This window comes from Achroia grisella, unplaced genomic scaffold (genome assembly GCF_030625045.1).
Source record: "Achroia grisella isolate CSIRO2021 unplaced genomic scaffold, CSIRO_AGI_Agris_v1 utg327, whole genome shotgun sequence".
Classification (NCBI taxonomy): domain Eukaryota; kingdom Metazoa; phylum Arthropoda; class Insecta; order Lepidoptera; family Pyralidae; genus Achroia; species Achroia grisella.
The window spans coordinates 1,601,039-1,622,433 of record NW_026712799.1 but is presented as its reverse complement, the minus strand read 5'-3'; the positions used below and the strand labels follow the sequence as shown (position 1 = coordinate 1,622,433).

Below are 21,395 nucleotides of genomic sequence, written 5' to 3'. Positions count from 1 at the left end.
ATGTAAATTTACTATTTGTTTATTCTGTAAGTGGTGCAAAAAGAGTAAAAATAAGTAAATAATATAGAAATAGAAATAATCTTTATTCAAATAAACTCATTACAAGCACTTTTGAATAGTCATATTTTGATTCTACCACTCATTCGGAATGCAAATTCATCACAAGAAGAATGAGCAAGAAACTTGTGTGTTGCTCTTTTTAAAAGATGTTTTTTTTATATAAATAATTACAGTATAACAAGTAAGAGGCATGCGATAATCAACATAGAAGTCGCTACGCACTCATTATTAATGTAATCAGACAATATTGTCAGTGCTATTCTATAAAAACATTATTATAGTTAACAAATTCTTCAATTTTATAGTAAGCTTTTTTGCAAAGGAACCGTTTTATTTGACAACTCTGGTATTTTATTGTAAAACCTTACGCAATTGCCATAAAACGAATTACTAACTTTAGCCAAACGACATTTAGGTAAAATCAGTTTTGTTATTGTTACGTAAGCTTTTATTAGTGCAATCACTAACTCTTTTGAAACTGTCTATATTCCTTCTGGCATAAATGATATTTTCATAAATGTATTGAGAAGCAACGGTGAGGAAATTTGATTCCTTAAAACACTCTCGCAATGACTCCCTGAAACCCATACCATAAATGGAGCGAATGGCCCTCTTTTGTAAAGTAAATATTGTATGTATTTATATCAGCTGCTTTACCCCATAACAAAATATCATACGACATAATGCTATGGAAATAGCTAAAATAGACAAGTTTAGCCGTTGCCACGTCTGTTAATTGTCTAATTCTTCTTACCGCAAAAGCGGCAGAACTAAGTCAACTCGCCAATTTAGTAATATGAGCACCCCATTGCAACTTGGAATCTAATGTTGATACCTAGAAATCAAAATATACAAACATAACCAATAATTAATGGGGTATTTATGTAACTTCTCTCATTGGTTCACTTTGGATATAAATATGAATGAGAAATCTTTCGTAATTATTATTTATTCATAATTAATAAAAGAACATGGAATATTTCTTAATGAATATGTGATTAAAAATATACTAAGGAATAACATTCTTTAGCATTATTAGCAAAGTAATAATAATATCCAACTATTTAAATCAACAACTCGCTTTTTCAAGAATATTGGTTGTCATCAACAATTACAGTGGGTCTGCAGTTAAATATTATTATATATATTGTTATGTAATACAAGTACATTGACAGAGAGGTACAATTAGATATCCAGCTCCAATAATAACAAAATAAATTTTAGAAATAAAATCGTAATTTCAAAAACCAGTATTTAACTTCACTTCTAATTTACATAGATATTAGCTGTATACCTGCAGAGTTAACCGTTTTTAATACAAAATACTTAATACATATATATATATATATATAGGTGATAAATATGTAAACAGTTTTACAATATTTTTTGTCTAACATATTTGTTTCCATTGCAAATAAATATACAAAAAATTAAGTATCTCTTTATATTATTAGTATAGGTTGGTATTTGTATCTAAAATAATATATACGGGGATTCATAGTTTTTAAAAATTAAGATTTTAGATTAATATTCATTTTAAGAATTCAAACATAGCATCATTATTGAGAAATAAAATGCAAAGATGTGATTGTCATACAATCAGGTAATTTAAGTATCCTAATATAAATGCAATAGCATACATATGATTTAGTACACTTTTAAAAATGTGAATGTGTGCTCATGAAAATACAAATAAAAATTATACAAGAAACATATTTCAATGACATGAAAATTGAATGAAATGAATAACACATGTCTTTTCCAATGAGAGCAATTGCGTGAATTTGATCTCATTAATAATCATTATATGCAAATAAAACAAGCACACAAAACAAACTTAATATAATAACTACCAATAGCGAAGTAATCATTCTTCATTTGATTAATATTTAAAGTCGAATTTCATTTCCATTACGTACTTCACGTTAACCTGAGCGACGTCGTACACGATGAATCTAAAGGTGTCCTGCTAAGGAAATTTACAAATATTTACATTAGCAACGTCAGTAATAGAAAAATGGTCCGCTTTCCAATATGACTGTAACAAGTTGTTTGCGAGTTCCAATAAGTTGAAAAGTCCTATCATTTAAAAATGGATTTCTTGTTAAATTATCAACTTTATACAATAATACATTTTTAGCGGCCAATTGATCCGAGTCCGTGCAAAATAGAACTTAAAAAGCTTGTAAAATTACATGAACTTCTTAAACTGGGAGCCTCATTCCTCCCAGTCTGGACATCTGTAGGCCTTAGTATGCCACTGATTGGCGCCACACCCCTTAACGGTATTCCGTAACGGAGGTAAAGAGCACAACACACTACTCTTGTAAAACTTCTAGTTAGTGTACTTGTTAAATTTGGATTAAAAACTACTTGTATCCAGAGCAATAAAACATAATTAAAAAATAACTATCAGTATTTTTAATGTACCAAAAATAACATTGGACCATAAAGTGAAAGGTGGAAACTGTCGCTCATAACAATTATAGCACCACGAATATCATGTACTCATATACCGGCCATAGTAGTCCTAAAGTGTTGTTATTCTTAAGGCGTAACTAATATCACTTTTGTACAAAAACAGGGTACAAACTTTGTAATATTACTGATACATCTCACCCTCCAAACGAAATACAACTTACAGTGGGGAAGGGATTGTTCTCTTAATCCACCAATGCCCCATCCCTAACAATTTAACATGTTAGGTCGACCTCCACAAGGTCTCCCTGGAAATCGTTGTGGTGAATTCGTCATGATAGGCTAATTGACCTAACTTCATGCTCAGCCTGTCACCCGACAAGTAGTAAGTAAATGCACTGGTGCCCCGTCAGCATACACCGGTAGCGGCGGGTCCACCATTCCATTAAAAAGATACAATTTACAAAGCAAGATGCACAGCTGACATATATGACATTGCACAGTCTGTGTACGTGTTGTTAGGTCTTCAAATATGTATTCAAACTTTTTTGGCGCTATTAAAATCGTTATTATGAAAAGGATACTCGTTGTAGAGTAGCGAGACATTGCGATTTTTAAGGTCGACTGGTGGGCCCAGTGGCACGATGGTGCCGTCGGGCAGTGTACGGGCCTGCGCTGGATCAGGCTGAGTGATCCCAATCCCCCATACAGAGTGCCGATCGGCCGGCAGCTTAGTGACGTATTCGGAACGCTCGCACTCTTTCCTGTAGTCCAATAGAATAGTCAAAATTAAAAACATATTATATTATTAATCCTTATGTAATTTTTTACACTAATATTTTCTACGTTATCGTATTTCGCGACAAGTACGGGACAATGTGTGGCGCATTAATCACAGACACGTTGTGATTAATTCGCCACACTCTGTATACTTAAGATTTTCGAATTAAACAATCGAAACGAATCGAATTCCTTCCAATGCCCGAACATATTAAAAAAAAATATTTGCATTATTGCTGTAACATTATTGTTGACAGGCTTTACTAATAAAAATTCAAAACATTACAACATAAACCTATTTAAGTGTTCAAACAATTTTCTTCATTACATAGAAAGTGACAAAGTTAACATAGTAGAGTAGAGAAATACAAATTCAAATAATCAATTTAAGAATAGCCGTATGCCTGTGTGGAATGCAGCCTAATTAAAAATGTACAGAGGCGAGACAGTTTAAAATCGCATAAGTGTTTTCTTAATATTAATTTCATTTTTAATATTGGTATGATACAAGATTATGAAATATATACCATATGTCAAATTGTATAAGAGTTATAATTACATGTTCCCAAGAGCCACTTCACACAGCAGCATAACACCGACAGGGTCTTTCCGGTGAGCAAAGCAATAATTGGCTGACTTGGTCACCATGTCGGCGAAGTAAATACCCTTGCCGAACATGTAGCCGGTGACCGGCGCTTCGGGCGGAGCTATACGAAGACCTGCAAGCGACGATTGTATTTTTACTGACACATAAAACATAAATAAAAATATTTTAACTGCATATTATTTTCTTACTAACTACTAAATATATTATATTAATCATAATCATATTTAAGGTATATTTGTAGCAAAAACAGTATTTTATATAAATAGATTACTTACGTTATACATTATTATACATGTTATCAATCGATTTTGGAAGTGGCTCTTTATATTTATAAAATTTATTTTCATATTTGACGCCATGACGGCCTCGATGGTCCAGCGGTTTAGCACACCGCCTTACCACCGATGGTCGCGGGTTCGATTCCTCGCACGGCACAAACATTTGTATTCATGAGTATGATTGTTTGTATCAGTCCGGGTGTTTTCTATGTATGATATGTATGTATTTACAAAAAAAATATCTACGTATTTGTATCAGTTGTATAGTACCCATAACACAAGCTTTAGCTAGCTTAACTTGGCTCTAGATGGCTCTGTGGGAATTGTCCTGAGATTATTATTATATTTCGAAAATGTTATTCAGTTTCATGTCCCTACTACGCGCGAGTATAAGTTTGTTGAATGGCATATACTTTACAAATATATTTCATATTATATTCAATAAGATGTAAACTTCTGATGGCGATGGTAAGGTTTCCTTCCACACTGAATATTTGTTATCTCACACACGCTAATTATAGTGGAATTAAATAAAATAATACAAATTCATTCAGTAACCAATACAAATACGTTAATAAACTTAAGTAATTTAGAACTTAATTCTTTAATTATACATAATTTTTGCTTTACTAAAATAAACAACTTTTTTTAATATATCACGATTAATAATCACACCTGAGATCCTATACTGTGTGCGCTGTTGTATGGTGCGGGCGACACTTACTAATTTTACATTTAACAATTACTATAAGTTAATACAGGTTTTAATGATTTAATATATTGATATATATTTATTACCAATGTGGTACAGCTGACATACTAAGTTATAATTTGTAAATCGCGGCAAGAGGTTTAAGAGTGAAACGAAACAGTATCTAATGAAACTGTCACCCACACCGTGCTACAGCGCATATGCTGTAATGGGGTGTATGAGACGGCCGCAAAGGTGCCTATAGTTTCTATGACGTTATTGTGTTTTAAGTATATTTATATATAGCAAAAAAACGTAGCTGTACCTTGGGATAATATGCCTGCAAAATTGGTAACCCGTGAGCCGTGCCACAGCAGGCGTCGATTGTGTAACTTCTTAAATGGTTTGTATCTTTTTTCCTCGCCATCACGGACCACTTTAAATGCCTATAAATGAAATAAGAACACAAAAATAGAAAGCAGAAAATGCAGAACTATAGCATGAGATTTAATGGATTTAATCGAAAAGTCAATTATAATGAACATGATGATGTAATCCCAGCCGATTTCGACGACTGTCTTCAACTCCGGTTTTACCGTTGATGTGTTCGTATGTGACTTATGTAGCCAATTATATTTGACAATTCTCGCACATTGCGGGCATGAGAGCACACCGCTCACATAATTATAGCTGACAGCAACATAATCAAATACACTGTACATATCCTAACCTAAATAAGTATAGTATATAATAAGTATATATAGTATTTAGTAAGAACCAGAGTACTTGCTAACATTTCTCAATCAACATCAATATCAATTTTCTCGAATGGATTTGCGAATTACCGAAAAAGATTTTGTAGTCGTACGTGTGGGTAACTCCATCTCCATCTCTTGAAGGGTGAGACCACCATCAGCCCCCTCTGGACATTAATCTCTCCTAAGCGATCCTATCTCGTCCAGTTATTACACGAAACCCTACGCATGTCGTCGCTCCATCTAGCCTGGAGCTAGCTCCAGAGCTCCAGGGCTTCCTAGGCGAAGATTGTTAATTCGCGGTGTTTTTTTCTAAAACACGTCTACTCCAGCAACCATCTGTTCTACGACAGATATACCTAGTTCACTGCCACTTCAACTTGCAAATTCGAGAAATAGTCGGCGACTTTGATATTTTTTTAAATATGATAGTAAAGTTAGAAGATATAAAGGAATGGCAATTCATCAGTGACGTGATGTCAGTATAGGCTATGGTTGCCACTTACCGTCGGGATCGAAACAACTTATTAGTCATTTTAGTTAAATAATATAAAACATATACAAAAAGAACACACCTGCTGTATGTTCAGTTTATATGAAGAGTGAGTGGCCCCATGGGTGTTCTTCGTGTACTCGGCTATCATCTGATATTCCTCTGAGTCCACATCGAGTGGTACTATTTCGGTCTTCAGTTTACGGTAGCTATCTTCCAGGACGCTTACATCCTTGTGAGAGCTCATATCTAAACAATATTATATTGTTTTATCAGTTATTTTAGATGTCAACGATGTTAATGGTAATATCTATAAGAGTCAGAATTTACTAGGTAATTTACCAGTTAATTAGGTAATTGAACATTGTTTTATCGATCGTTTTGGAAATTCCACATACCTTATAGCAAATATAATATAGCCGACAGCGTCAGTGGTCTAGCGGTTAAACACACCGGTTTACTTCCTACGGTAGCGGGTTCGACACCCATACCGCTGTTTTCTATGTATATATTTACAAAAAATTATCTGAGTACATTTTTATAAGAATTGTCTAGTACCCATAAGACAAGCTTTGCTTACCTTGGGACTAGGTAATGTTACGTGAACATCCATTTCATTATTATTAACTTTCGAAATAAATTACTTATCCTTCCTCTCGCCCAGAAACAAATATATGTTAAAAATTGTATGTACTATACCTGCACTAAGCATACTATATGCTATTTCAATCTCTAACATATTATCCAACATTTCACATTTGGATTTTATAATTTCGGTGTTGTCCAGTAACGGTGGGTTATTGACTCCGAAGTCGTGGGGTATAAGTGTGAAGAATCTAAATCAATACAAATCCAATTTCACTATTTGAATATTAAGTTATTTTATTTAAAAACAATTAAGTAGCTTGCAAGACATGGAAAAATAGTTCTACAGCCGTTGTTATTACTTCATATTATTGATCATTTCTTGTTTTTAGTAGTAATAAAATAATTGTCAACAAATTAGTACTACTACAAATGTTTAATTCGTGCAATATCTACCTGTTTGTAGCATCTATTATTTTGTTCTGGCTAGTACTCCCCTTTTCAATGTACTTTAGTAGTTCTGATAATACACCATATGCTATTTTTATTTGTTTTTGAGACAATTTTCCCAGCGGCATTTTTTCAGTGTCCAACTATAGAAAATTTTTTAAATGGTAAATAAAAAAAAATTTTGAATTTATAAATTAAATAAATAAACTCTATCAGTGACAATAGAAAATAGAAGCTGATTTTCATGTACTGGGGTAAGTCTAATGCTTCTTTAAAGCATGGCGGTATAATAGACGTACTTACGTACGTATAGTACATACCTCAAACTCTAACAAAGTTTTCTTCATAGCATCAATGTCAAATATTCTCTGGATAAATTTTTGAACAGAAATGGGCAGTGAGGAATTCTCATCTATAATCAGAGATGTTTTGCTGTCTACCTCACTATTTCCGTAATCCACATCTAGAGGGTAATAAAATCCGGGTACCTGGAAATACATACACATGTTTGTATGGCGAAATTTACTTGTATAGATAATTTAAATGTATTACAAGTAAATTAAATAAAGAGATATGACTGATAATAATGCAAAAAAATCAATTACAGTAAATACTAGCATTTAAATTTTGCGACAAGCTTTTATATCAAATAAATTGTATTGTGACGTTATCAGTTGATAGCAAAAGTTTTAAAGAAAAACTTTATTATATTATTTTTACAGCGTTTAAAGTTTTAAAAGAGTATTTATTTTTTTATTTATATTACCCATCCCACTATAAAATAAGAGAGTGCCATATATGCGAAATGGCATATTACCACAAGTGCTAATTTTAGATATTTTTAGTCTCATTTTGCATGATTAGTTGGATTTTAGATATAGGACTTTTTAAAAATCATATTTCTGAAATCAATGGCCAGGGTCATTATATTCTTAGTTCATAAAATAGTATGCTCAGGAGTAAACCTCGTTGGTGCAGATCATAAATTACCTTCGTGAACTGTTCTCCAGGTCCCCAATTATTTTGTGTTTTTTCTGTGTAGTACTTACAGAACTCATCCAGGGCCTCATACAAATACTCAAAATGTTCTAATTTATTTCCACCGATTGTTGTGCCAATACGACCCCATGAGCGGAATAACCAGTATCTGTAACATATATAACGTGATCAGACCATGAAGAAAATTATTTATATTAGTAAGAAGTGGAATTAGAAGAATCAGAATCAAATAAAAATAAACATCAAAATCTGTTCTATAAAAAGGAGTTAACACTAATAGGAAAAAAAAAGAATTGATTGGCTGCAGAAATATATATGCCAAGTAATTTGGTTTGTAAGTTATTGCGTGACACGTCAGAACTAGGTACGTTACCGTATGTATCATTTACATTGCAAAACATTATTAATACGTGAATTACAGTAGGTATTCTGGTCGGGTATTAATCATCTAACAGCAAATACATAAGACGACGAAGCGAATCGGCGTGAACCAAGGCTTGCACTAAAGTGCAAATGCGAAAATAACGGCAACGACCGTACCATATTCATAAATGAATATGGTACGGTCGTTGCCGTTCTTTTCTTTTCGTAGAAACTCCACGGTTACGTCTTAAGAACTTACCTAGGCACATAAGCATTTATCCATAGTCACGGTAATGTAAATAATCCATTATGTGCTGGCTGACATTCCATTATTTATAATAATAAAATATTCACAAATAAGATTACACATCAAAACAAAACAGAAACAGTAAATACCTAATCCCACTTCAACACAAAATCGAAAAAGTTTTATAGTGCGGCAAAACACATTCATTAGCATGAAAGTACACAATCAAACTAACAAAGAACTAGGTCGGTAGGCCCTACCCATCCGTGGCCTCCAGGACCACGTAGTGCAGAGCTTCTCAATTTTTTTTAATTTACCGACCACTTTAAATGCCTTTTACATTTTAAAAGATTCTGTAAATGTATGATACATATTAACATAGAAAATTGTAAATACTGTATTATTTATCCGAATTCAATTGAATTATTGGTTGGTTGATGATTGTAATACTTATTGGTAGTTTATTTGATAAAAAAAAATATTCTAAACTTCTTCCAGCTGGGACGACCTTGCTATGTTAATGTTTAAAAACAATTGCAACTAAAGTCCAGATTTCCTCTGGGCACCTCTGAAGGCCTGCAACGAGGCGTCATCGCCCACTTTGAGAAGCTAATGTTTAACGAAAGTGGCGTGCGGCGTTTGAAGCGGGTTTGAAGATTTTAGATTTTACGATTAGAGGTAGTCATAAGCGCCCGAACCGAAACAGCAAGGAACAGCATATTTATTACTGTTTATGTACAGTATAGAGGCTGGTCGTGTATGTAGCCGAGGTTTACCAATTACCATCAGGTGGGCCCTCAGCTTGTTTGCCATACCAATGACATGAAAAAAATATAAAAGCAAGTATAACATTACTTCTTATTATTATCACTTTGCAACAGCTGTAACTTGTAGTACGAATTCTTCTGGGAAACTAGGTCAGTCTTTGATAGGACAACAGTAAATTTAGTGCCTTCCTCGTCTTTATATACATGAGCGCAATCTGTTAAGCCTGAATCAGGATCCACTGCGCTGCCAGCTAAAACAAATTTATTTATATTAACGAGACAAAGCCTTAAATATCTAAATTAAAACTATAAAAGAAAGTAACAGTTGATCCGCTGTTATGAGGCTTAGTTATTTTATTAAATTAAATTAACACTATGGCAGTGTTAACGTGTGTTATTACGTTTCACCTTGTTTTAATAAATGAAATCTCTGATTTGAGAAAGAGCAATTGAGTATTTGAGTTTCCTAGTCTACTACGACTCAATGGATCAAAATTATGTATATATTGACACTATATCCCGATGAACATAGGTGATAGAATAATATCTAAAACATAAGAGATCCGTATGAAAACTTTGATAATTAACCCCATCGTGTGAAAAAATACCAAAAAAATATTTATATTGCTTACGCTACTTACGGTTTTATAGAGAACATTAATTTAGAATGTATGAAACCATACATACATTCATACAAAAATTATAAGAGAACACATGTAAAACTTATAATTATTATTTTTTGTTAAATACCCATGCGAAGGCGTTGCCAGCCGATAGTTTCTCAACTGGAACCGTAATATATAAAATTGACGCATGAGAATAAAGTGTTACCTTGAATTTTTAGTTTTACAGAACCAGATTTTTCTGATTTCACATACATGCTTCCTGACTTTGGTATAGATTTCCCATCAATGATATCTTGAGGTACACGCGTAGCGGGCTACAAAACATATATTACTGGTTAAGAATAAAATTAGAAAATTGTATTTATTGCAAAAAAAATATACACACAGATTTTTTGTAAAAGTGTATTTAATGATAAAAAAGGGAAAAGAATAATATTATCTTATTATCGTAAATTAAAATAACTTTAAAAATGACACTATTATAAATAGATACTAGTAATCTATATGAAAATATTATGTGCTGGAAAACAGAAAAATTGAATGAAAAATATTATAAATATTAAACATACAGTGCCATATATAGAACATTTTGCACAGTTTTTAAACCAAACATTAATCACATTTATGTAATAATGAAATGCTTACATCAGAACCCCAATCTGCAATGTTATTTTCTTTGATGAGACGCAATGATTCTGTAACTGTACCTTTCTCAGGATCGATTAGATCGAAAAATGATTCGTCAATAACCTAGAAAATCAGTGGCATTACATTTTTATGTCATGTTACAATACATAAAGAACATCTCATATTCAGTAATAGTTGTATCACTGAGACTGAAACATTAATAAACAGAGTAGAGTGACAATAACTCTATATACATTTATGTAAGTGTATACAGATTGTAACGGAAAAGGTATATCAATACGAAAAGCATGGGGCCTGCTCATGACTACAAACCAACTCCGATGGTTTTTCGAAGTATAACAACACTTAAAATGCATTTACTACCGTGACTACGTCCAAAATTAATTTAGAATTATATTACTTTGCACAACACTAGAGCCCAATCACCTGTCCCGGCCATCGACATCATAATGCCTAAAAATAACACAAATTTACTGGAATAAAAGACCTCTTCATATTGCTCCTGGTATTTTTATTGCATCATAATAGTAGTCTACTCTGCACAGAAATTTACTCCGATGGTTGGATACTCTTAGTACTCCAAGGGCACCCTTGGAGTAACATTCGATTCAGCAGTAGACAGCCAATAATGAGTTATGTTGCGCTGAACTGTGTGACAGCGCGATTTAAAGCGTATCTTGTATTTAAATAAATAAAAAAACACTGGACAATTACAACCATCTAGCCCCACGGTAAGCAGGGCTTGTGTGATGGGTACTAAGCAACTGATACAAATATTTAGTTTTTTTTTCTAAATACATACATAATATACATAGAAAATACCTAAATCGATACACACAATCACACTCATGAATACAAATATTTGCACCGTGCGAGAAATCGAACTCGCGACCATCGTAAGTAAAGCGTAAGCACACCGCTAAAGCACCGAGGCCGTCGATTTAATATTTATTTTGACACCGACAAACCAGCGTCCACACGGCATGTCAACCTGTAGTTAACACGGACACTTGATCAACAGCTTAATTCTACTGCAGAACAAAGACTTCTTCTGCTAATTAATGATGCCAGTTTGATTTGCACTCATTACAAATACATAAATCATATTAAAAAGTACTAGGAACTCATGACAACGACGATTATCACTTTGACTAAGGTTTTGTAAAATTAAAACGGAACTCTGAGCTCTAATTTGGGGAAATCTCGGAAAAGGATAAAATGAACCACTGATTTAGCAAACGAAAAATGTATGTTTATATTATAGTTTTAATTTTTGAGGTAGCGAATTTTTTTTGTGAATATTAGATGATTGACAACAACAATTAAGATATGGGGGAAGGGGTTGTTAGTAAAGGGTAACAGTAATACAGTTGCTAACAATTTACCACGTTTCCAGGGAGGTCCCCCTTTAGGTCGACCTCCACGTGGTTGCCCCCTGGAAATCGTCATGGTTAATTCATCACGATAGGTGATGCGCCTTCACTAGTGCCCCGCCAGCGTATACCATAAACGCAGGCGGGTGCCTGATTCTATTATCATCCATTAAAATAGAAAAAACTATTGGAATATCGCAAAAAAAGAAAGCAAACTGCATTGTGGTCAAATACTTGCCTATCACAAATTAATAATAATATCACAAGTTAAACACCTAATTATTCATTAATGGTAAGAATTAACATTATTAAGACACTTGTATTTGTCATTCTTTCACACAAAAAAAAGTATTTTTACGGATACGGTCAACAAGTAGCCCATCTTCCCCGTACCAGGCGTACCGGAATTGTAATAACTAATGCGCAATATTTATTTCTTCAGTCGCTCTCTAGGCGTTGCTACGTCAACTTGTTTTTGTTTTGTGTTAAAATTTTTAAAATAATGTCTTAAGTAATATTGAATATTACGTATTTATTAATATAATACTTTGTAATCGCATCACATAAATTAACATCCACAGGTGCTGTGGATGTTAATTTATGTGATGCGCTTGAGTGTACCGTCGGGGTTTTTTTCGATACATGTACAAACATACAGCCTTACATATGGCAGCAGGGGTAGGCCTTTGAACCCTTACTATAAAACGTAGGTAAGTGAATCTACTTACCTACTTACTAACATTAATTTGCAATAATCCATACACAGAGTAATCGTTTGCGAGGCACAGTTTTGTATGGCACGTGGAGCCCTCGCCACGTGACAAACAAAACTATGTCTCGCAACTAGGAGCGCAGGAGTGCGCAGGAGTTAGAGCGCGTTGAAGGACTGACATTGAATTCACGATGACGATAATGACCGCTAGTGTTGGGACACATTTATTTTGATGTAACATTAAATTAGTTAAAGAAAAAAATAATAATTTAATATTGTTTAAAGTAATATACTTGATCAGAAAATATGCACAGAGTTTTAAATAACGAACTGTATCCGATCCCTTTGGCTTGACATACCCTTTCCGTTACACCCTGTATATGTATGTATGAACATGCAGTCATGTATATAATATACTACTCACTATAATACACACACACACACACAAACTGAATTGAATAAAATAATAATTAAGATTACATGTAAATGAAATCTGTTATCCTTGGCTTGGGTAGGAACTGACTCCTAATAGCTCACACTAGTTTGAGAGTCACGATTGCAGCAAACTATACTCTAATGGTTTAAATAAATAAATCTAATATTATCCACGACTATATATATTCAAAGATAAACTACATTCCATCAGATTCAATTCAGTCAGTTCATAATGTTTACCATTTTCAAATCCAAATAGAATATTAATTCCTCACAATATTGTTTCCTAATATCATTAACTTTTTATTACTCCTTATATTTTATGAAATAGACACAAAATAAATTTTATTGATACCCACAATTTAAGGGGGTCTTCCTATGTGATGGGTTGAAAAAATCGATTTTTTTTTTTTTCATAAATTGCTCCCTTAACATGTCTAGAATACGGTAGTAAAGCGATTTTAGAAAATTCGAAGTCGTTTTAAAGATACAGCAGGTAAAAGAAAGAGCGGTTCGAAGCGGTGAGTTGGCAGTTAGAGACCGGGCCTATTGTGTACCGTCGGCTTTATACCTGGCCTCCCTTTTATTAATATATTTGTTTATACAAGTTTAGACACGTTTCTACAGACTTAAACAGAAATTTCTATTGTTATAATATTTTACCGAAGTTATTTTAGTCTATCCAAGAAAGTTATCCAAGAAATTACAAAATTCTACGGATTAGCAATTCGACGCCATCCAGATTCGCTTGAAGATATGAGAAAGGAAGTTTGGGCAACGTACTATCACAAATGTTCTTCTGATGAAAACCCTCAGCATCAATTTTGTCCAGAAGGCGAAGACAGTTGGTGTAAATGGCGTAAGGCTGAAGCTAATAATGAACTGGACCAATTTCATCACGATAAACCACCTCTAATTCCGCAAGTCCAAGAAGCTATCAAACCGGTTTTCGAAGATTTATCGAAAGACGAATTATTAATTCGTTGTTTACGAGCAGAGACACAAAACAATAACGAATCTTTGAATTCTTTGATTTGGACTTTCGCTCCTAAACATCTTCATTCTGGTCCCAAAGTTGTTGAAATTGCTAGCTACTTAGCAGTTATTATCTTTAATGAAGGTTTTCAAGGTATTTTAAAAGTTATGTCGATTATGGGATGCCCTATTGGTCGTGAAGCCCAAGCGTATGTTGAGAAACGGGATGAAAAGCGAATCTTACGCTCTGAGCGGCGCGTAAGTGATGTCGTTAAACAAGCCAGGATTGACTCAAGAGCTGAACAATCTGCTTTAAAAGAGTTTCACGAGGAAGAGGAAGGAATACTCTATGGATCAGGCATCGCCGATTGAGAGTAAGTTGATATTTTAATAGTTTTTAACGGACTTGAAACTTTAAACGCGTTTTTCCCAAAACTGTGTTTTTCAAACTTTCCTCCATTGTATCTCAGAAACGGCTGGACCGAATTACTTGAAATTTACAGGGCACACTCAATATATGTAAACGCATGGAATGAACTATTATCAATCGAATATTTTCAAAACTTCGATTTTTTTATAGCAAAAAACAAAAAAAAAAACGCCTAATTTGCAACTTTTATTTCAAATGTCTATCAAAAATCCAATTTTTTTTATATTCATTTGATTATAGGGCATTCCATGCTTTTAAGCCTACAAATTAAAACGCCGTTTTTTTTTTTCAGATAAGCCGATCAGCCGGAATCGTGGAGGAAGTGGGAGCTCTTTTTTTCGAGGCGGGGGTGTTCAGAGCGCTGTAACTCTAGTTTGACTGAATATTTTTAGCTGAAATTTTATATTTATACTGTCCAAATATGTGTTAATAAATGATAAAAAACTTGAAGCTCTAAATATTTACTGGTCGTAGAAAAAAAATCCTAAAATATCCCTAAAAAACAGGCCGTCACATAGGAAGACCCCCTTAAATTAATGAAAATGCATAACTGCTATCATGAGTGTTTGTGTGGTGATACTTACCATCAGGTGGGATGGTAGTGCAGTTTTTTGCTATTCGAATTACTAAAATACTAAGAAAATAAAAACTAGAGTGAAATTCATATACAAATGAATACAAACCTCTATGCATTCAGCTTTTATATCTTCCATTTTCGCATTCAATTTCTCGATTTCCTTTGCCGTGGAGATTACAGCAGCCAATGTCTCGGTTTGTTTATTCACGACGAGACCACCAAGTTTTAGTATACGATTTTTTAATGTTTCTTTCGATTTCTTGTTTGATATTCCATATATAAAGAATTGGAGATTCTTAAGTGGCGGAATTCGTATTTCTTTTTTGACGCTAATAGAACAAAATAACATTTATTTAATAAATTACCAATAATAAGTATTACATATTACAAAGAAATGTTGGATGTTATTAAATAACACTTTTGATTTTTTTTGTAACACTATTGATTAATTTACATGATATTTCAATTAAATAATTAATATATAGCAGGTACCTGGTCTCAGATTTCGGATTTAAATTTACGAGAGTGGCAGGCGGTGCTGCAGTCCTAAATGCGCGAATGTCTACTTTAGACTTATATTTGCTAAAGGCTGGGTTATTTTTATATGAACTAGGAATTTTCAAAAGTTTCCTTTTAGGATCTTGCGTCGTATACGAACATTTCGTCCAGTCACTTATATGGCCTGTAAAAATGTAATACCACAGTGTATCGTGATCTCTTTCAAACAATATAGCCCGTAATGGCATTGACCATTAACATAAGATTGACTTCGAGACTAAATTAAATTATTCGAAGTTTTGTTTGTAAACTAATTGAGTCAGCCACTTCGTACCTTATATTTAGTGTTTTGTTTGTAAATTAAATTCCAATTGAATTTAATTTGAACCTTACCACAATACACTAGTGAAAACCACAAATCGGTTAAGCTGTTTCTGTTTAATACACATAAACACACAGACAGAAATTTTACCAATAATTTATTTTAGTATTTATTACATTAATAATAAAGACTCTAACAATATTAATTGCAGTATACATTAAATAGATCAACATTGTTTAATTGTACCTTTCAAAATGTTAAATTGTTTAATTTAACATTTTGAAATGTTATTGGTTGTTAAAAAAGTGACATAACAAAGTAATGGTAATTAATACCACTTTGTTATTTTAAAATAGAAGAGCAATATTTTATATAAATAGCATTTAAATATACTCTATACATATAGTAACTATATCTTTCAAAATGGCTACATAGATCCATTTCTAATATCATATATATAGATGCAATCATTAATACCTGTACACTTATAACCGAATGTATCCAAGATAAGTTGACCATTTTTACATTCTGAGCATGGTTCAAGAGCACCGAACGCCATACAGTCTGCTAAACAATCTTCACACTGGAAAATAAAGTTTCTTTTTATTCCAAACAAAAACAAAAGGTAAATGACTTAGACAGTTCATCCTTCTCTTTTAATTAAAATATTAATTAAGGCTGTTAATTTGAAGATTAGGATAATCTTGAATTCTGTTAAGCCAATCATAATAGAAAAAAAAAACTCTTAAAAATAGTTACATATTTTATTGGATGAGAGTTCTAAATGGAACTAAAAAAATTCAGCAGATTATTAATATCTTGTCTTCAATAGTATTTTTAAAGATATAAAAGGTAAACATATTGAGGTTGTAAAAAAATTTAAAAGACACATCAAATACTTTTTACCTCTGATTTACTCAATTTCTGCGCGGCTTGAGAGTTCTCTTCAAGTATCACTTGTAAATCATTCTTCGGTAGGTCAGCCAGAGCATTTTTGTACTTCTGATATAACTTATTCTGTTTATCAATTAATTTTTCTTTCTTTTCGGCCTCTTTAATCTCGGCTGGGTCTTTTGGTTCATCTTTTAGCTTTTTTACTGGTAGTTCGTTAGACTGAAAAGGTCTGTAATGATTTCATAGTTACAATTATTCAGTTTTTCAGAAATATATTACTGGTTTTTTATTGTGATGAAAAAGCATTCTGTTTAATTTGATTCATTATTCTACTACTATTAGAAACTTGCTGACCTGTGTCCTAAAGTTCCTTACTCAATCCTGCTAAAATGGATTAAATAAATTTGGAACACTTAAATCATAGAGTAACACATAGAGCTCTTTAATTACTCCTGGAGGAGTGTGCGAGTTATTTATTTAAATTGAAGGTACTGTAATAATTTAGAACCTATTAATCAATTACAGATACAAATCAAGTAACATTGATTCACAATTGCAACTGTCAAATGATTCCTAAATTATGGTTAAACTTCAAACATCACATCAGACGCGCTCCTCATACAAAATTACATATGTATTGATATATATAATTAACAATTCAGTAGATTTATTAGCATAAATATCAATCCTACACCCAACATTTTGGTCCTTCGAGCTGGATTTAGGAATTTAATTATTTACAAAATAACATACTTTATTTCGTTAGTAACCAATTCCTGATCTTCCTTTTTTAGCGTCTTAAACCCTGGAAGGTTTTCTCCTCCAGCAAAATACAATAGCTCGCTTCGTGCCTCGGCGAAACATTTCACGTGATGCCATAATGGTTGTCCTCCATATTTAGCACCTACTTCTGTGTCAAATACAGTTTTGGAAATACGTACTTCTCCCTGTAATAATATAATAATAATAATCTCAGGACAATTCACACAGCGCCATCTAGACCCAAGTTAAGCTAGCTAAAGCTTGTGTTATGGGTACTAGGTAACTTATACAAATACATAGATTTTTTTTCGTAAATACATACATATTATACATAGAAAACACCCAGACCGATACAAACAATCAATCTCATGAATACAAATGTTTGTGCCGTGCGAGGAATCGAACCCGGTGTGCTATACCGCTAGACCACCGAGGTCGTCAGGTTCAGATTAGGTATAAGTACCTACCAAAGTTATTTATGATCTGAGACTACAACAGGGAATGCAAGTGATATGTGGACTTTTAATTTATTTGTAGAAATTAAAAAGTCTGAATTTCAAACGTTAAATCGATAATTATGGGTGTTTTTACCACTGTCTCTTGGATTAAATTAGTTCGGTAATGGTATTATGGGAATATTAGTTGGAAATATAAATTAATACTTAAGTTTTATTTGTTTGGCCAGATTTACCTCACAAATGGTTGAGATAGGAATCTAGTAGAACAAAACTAGTCCAAAAACCGCTACTACATTTATTTAGACTTCCCAGTAAATTTTTTATTACATTTAATAAGCAACACATATGCACAGTTAATATTAAATAGCATTAATTCAAAATTGAGATTAAGAATTTGAAATAGTCTTTAGGGCAAATATCCTAAAACAGAGTTAATTTAGTTTATTATTGTACCTTGATAAAGGCGTATATTACCTTACCTTGCATATCTTTATTTCACAATGTCTGCATGTTGCCCTACTGCTTTTAGAGTATTCTACAGCAAAATCTTTAACTGCACCAGAGGTCACTTCTGATGATTTGCCTGCCTTTCTTTTCTTTCCCTTAGTTTCTTCGACTGGCAACACTACACCACTGTTGCTATCCCCTGTAAACAAAAGAATGTGGTCTAGAATGATCTATGCGAGACATTGCCACTATACAAGAATATTATTCATTTATTTATTTAAATCTTTAGGTACAAAATGCAGACTTATTGCTATAGGCATTATCTACTAGTCAACTTTCGGAAAGTGCAGAAATGGTCAATGGTGGCTTAACATTGATTATAGTGGACCCGCGGTTATCCAACAATCGTTTTGCAGGGTAGTGTCGCACAATCGAATTTGTCGGATCATAGAGGGGGCCTAAGGGGTCCCCTATAGTCCAGATTTTTTTTACAAAAGAGTACCTTGTAATCCGACAAATTACAGGTCCAGTGATAAGGTTCTATGTTATATATGTATGTATATGCACTCTGAAGTACAAATATTACTTCATTATGAATGTCAACTACTAAAAGATTCGTTATGAATTAGGTAGTCTAAAATATCACATTTTTCTTGAATTGTCAGTGTTTTGTGCTTTCGCTTCTGAACTGATAGGTAATACACAATGAAAAAAGGCAGTAAACAATGAACACCACTATCTTCATCACATGGAAGTAGTCAAATTCAACTAAGCAATCATAATCATTTTACATATGTACATATATTAGACTTAAACTAAAATAGAATATACACATTATGATATATAGGTATAACATACACAACATTAAATATTAAAATTATGGATATACCTGTACCAGTAGTTACAGGTGTTATACATAATTCTGTGTTATTAAAGGTGTACACACCGTTACAAATTATCATAATTTTTTTTTTATAGTTAATAATATCATCATTTATGTAAGATGTGTTTTTAAAGTTTACTAAAGTGAAAGTTATTAGTATTATTAGATGAGACAAAATAAATACTTCATGCCCTCTGATAATGATACTAGTAGCTTATTAGCCAAGGTATAATTCGATTTGAAGTGCATACTACTACTACATATGTTACATTATAATTTTGAATACTGTTATTTAATCATGTATCTTGAGATTGTTGAGTAACTATTGATAAATTATGACAATCTTTAATTTTTATATATTTAATGTGGTTTTGCCAACTAAAATAAAAACACTGTTAAAAAAAGAAAAAAAATGTAACCCTTATCAATCAGGGGTATGAAAAATAGATAATAGCCGATTCTCAGACCTACTAAATATGCATATAAAATTTCATAATAATGTGTCAAGCCATTTCAGAGTAACTAACATTGTGACATAAGAATTTTATATATAAGAAAATGAAACAATCTATAACAAAAGAATAATATGTGTACAATACTGCCTACATTATAAAAACACATATATAGATTATAAATTACAATTCATAAATAATTAATGAGAAGATATGGGTGCAGTTAAGAATGTTTTTGTGTTTTTGTTGTCTCTATTAAGACAACTAAAACACAAACCTATTCAAACAAATTTGAGTAATAGATCCTTAAGTGATAAGACCACCACTATACTCTATATATTCTATTCATTGCATTTTTTAAGGTGCATTAAGGAGTTTTTAAGGTGCACTAATACTAAGGCAAAAGATGAAAGACTACTATATTCAACTGAAATGTGAATGTTGAGATGGATGTGTGGTGTGACAAGAATAGACAAAATAAAGAACAAACACTTCAGTGGAAGTGTGAAAGTGGTGCCAGTGTCAGAGAAGTTATCGTCTATCATGGAGTGGGTATGTAATGAGTAGGAATGAAGAAAATATTTTAGAGAAAGTATTATTATATATAGATGAGAATGGCAGAGGAAGACTGAAAAAGAGATGGATGGACTGTGTTGACAGATGATGTGGGGGATGTGGATGTGGAACATCCCTAGGTGCACTATTCCAATATTATGTACCATCCAAACAGATTGCTAGCAAAATAATTATAGTACAGTAATGTTTTGACATACCAATCCTAGACTGAAGTTTCTTCTGATCAACACTCTTCAATTTGTTGAAATTAGAAATTTCATCAACACTAGTTGGACGTTGCTTTGTGAAGAAACAGTCCTCATGATACCAATTTGGCTGCTTTCCATCATGAAATGCTGACTGCAGAACAATGTTTTCCCGATTAAATATACATCATATTTTTCCCCTATATTACCATATTTTAATTCTCCTCTATCGCACGAATGTGTAAGTATACTTCATGGTATTTATTACAAAACATTATATTTTATTAAAATAATAATATTTCGGATTAAGATACTACTTAATTACTATATTTATAGGAAATTTGGAAAAGTATAACAGTAATTTCGTAAAACTTTGAACACTATTTTCAAGGTCATAGATAGATCTTGTACAAACCTGCACCATTCTAGCAATGCGTAATACGCCCTGATCAATTTTTTGTTTACAACCTTTACAGGAAGCTCTGCCTGATTTTGCATATTCAACTTGATAAGGTAAATCGGTCATTTTAAAATAGCTTCACGATATATTACTAAAAATCAAGGCAGAAAAATATGAAAGCTAAAGCGACCGGTATTCGCGCCACAAAACTCAAAAATACCATTTGACAATTGACTTAGTGTGTTCGCG

At 32.6% G+C, this 21,395-nt stretch overlaps 1 protein-coding gene across 1 annotated transcript; it reads right to left on the bottom strand.

Annotated features, from left to right (window-relative positions):
• Positions 1 to 816: 816 nt before the first annotated feature.
• On the bottom strand, positions 817 to 21,378 carry LOC131843663 (poly [ADP-ribose] polymerase). Its single transcript, XM_059192349.1, has 20 exons — positions 21,162 to 21,378; positions 20,759 to 20,900; positions 18,683 to 18,849; positions 17,737 to 17,930; positions 16,996 to 17,212; positions 16,567 to 16,672; positions 15,762 to 15,951; positions 15,376 to 15,598; positions 10,765 to 10,869; positions 10,325 to 10,433; positions 9,582 to 9,744; positions 8,108 to 8,264; positions 7,438 to 7,605; positions 7,124 to 7,260; positions 6,782 to 6,918; positions 6,165 to 6,331; positions 5,160 to 5,280; positions 3,818 to 3,977; positions 3,063 to 3,242; positions 817 to 2,015 (listed from the first exon to the last, which is right to left on the bottom strand). The coding sequence occupies exons 1-20, from the start codon at positions 21,270 to 21,272 to the stop codon at positions 1,943 to 1,945; spliced, it is 3,027 nt and encodes a 1,008-aa protein (XP_059048332.1). The 5' UTR covers positions 21,273 to 21,378; the 3' UTR covers positions 817 to 1,942.
• Positions 21,379 to 21,395: the final 17 nt, after the last annotated feature.

What these genes read in the sequence shown, in the direction of transcription:
- LOC131843663 (XM_059192349.1), bottom strand. Translation starts at nt 21,272, where the DNA reads ATGACCGATTTACCTTATCAAGTTGAATATGCAAAATCAGGCAGAGCT. An exon ending in TGTAAAACTAAAAATTCAAG is followed by an intron (nt 9,745 to 10,324) that starts GTAACACTTTAT and finishes AATTTGTTTTAG; the next exon opens with CTGGCAGCGCAGTGGATCCT. An exon ending in ATATAGTATGCTTAGTGCAG is followed by an intron (nt 6,332 to 6,781) that starts GTATAGTACATA and finishes AATATTGTTTAG; the next exon opens with ATATGAGCTCTCACAAGGAT.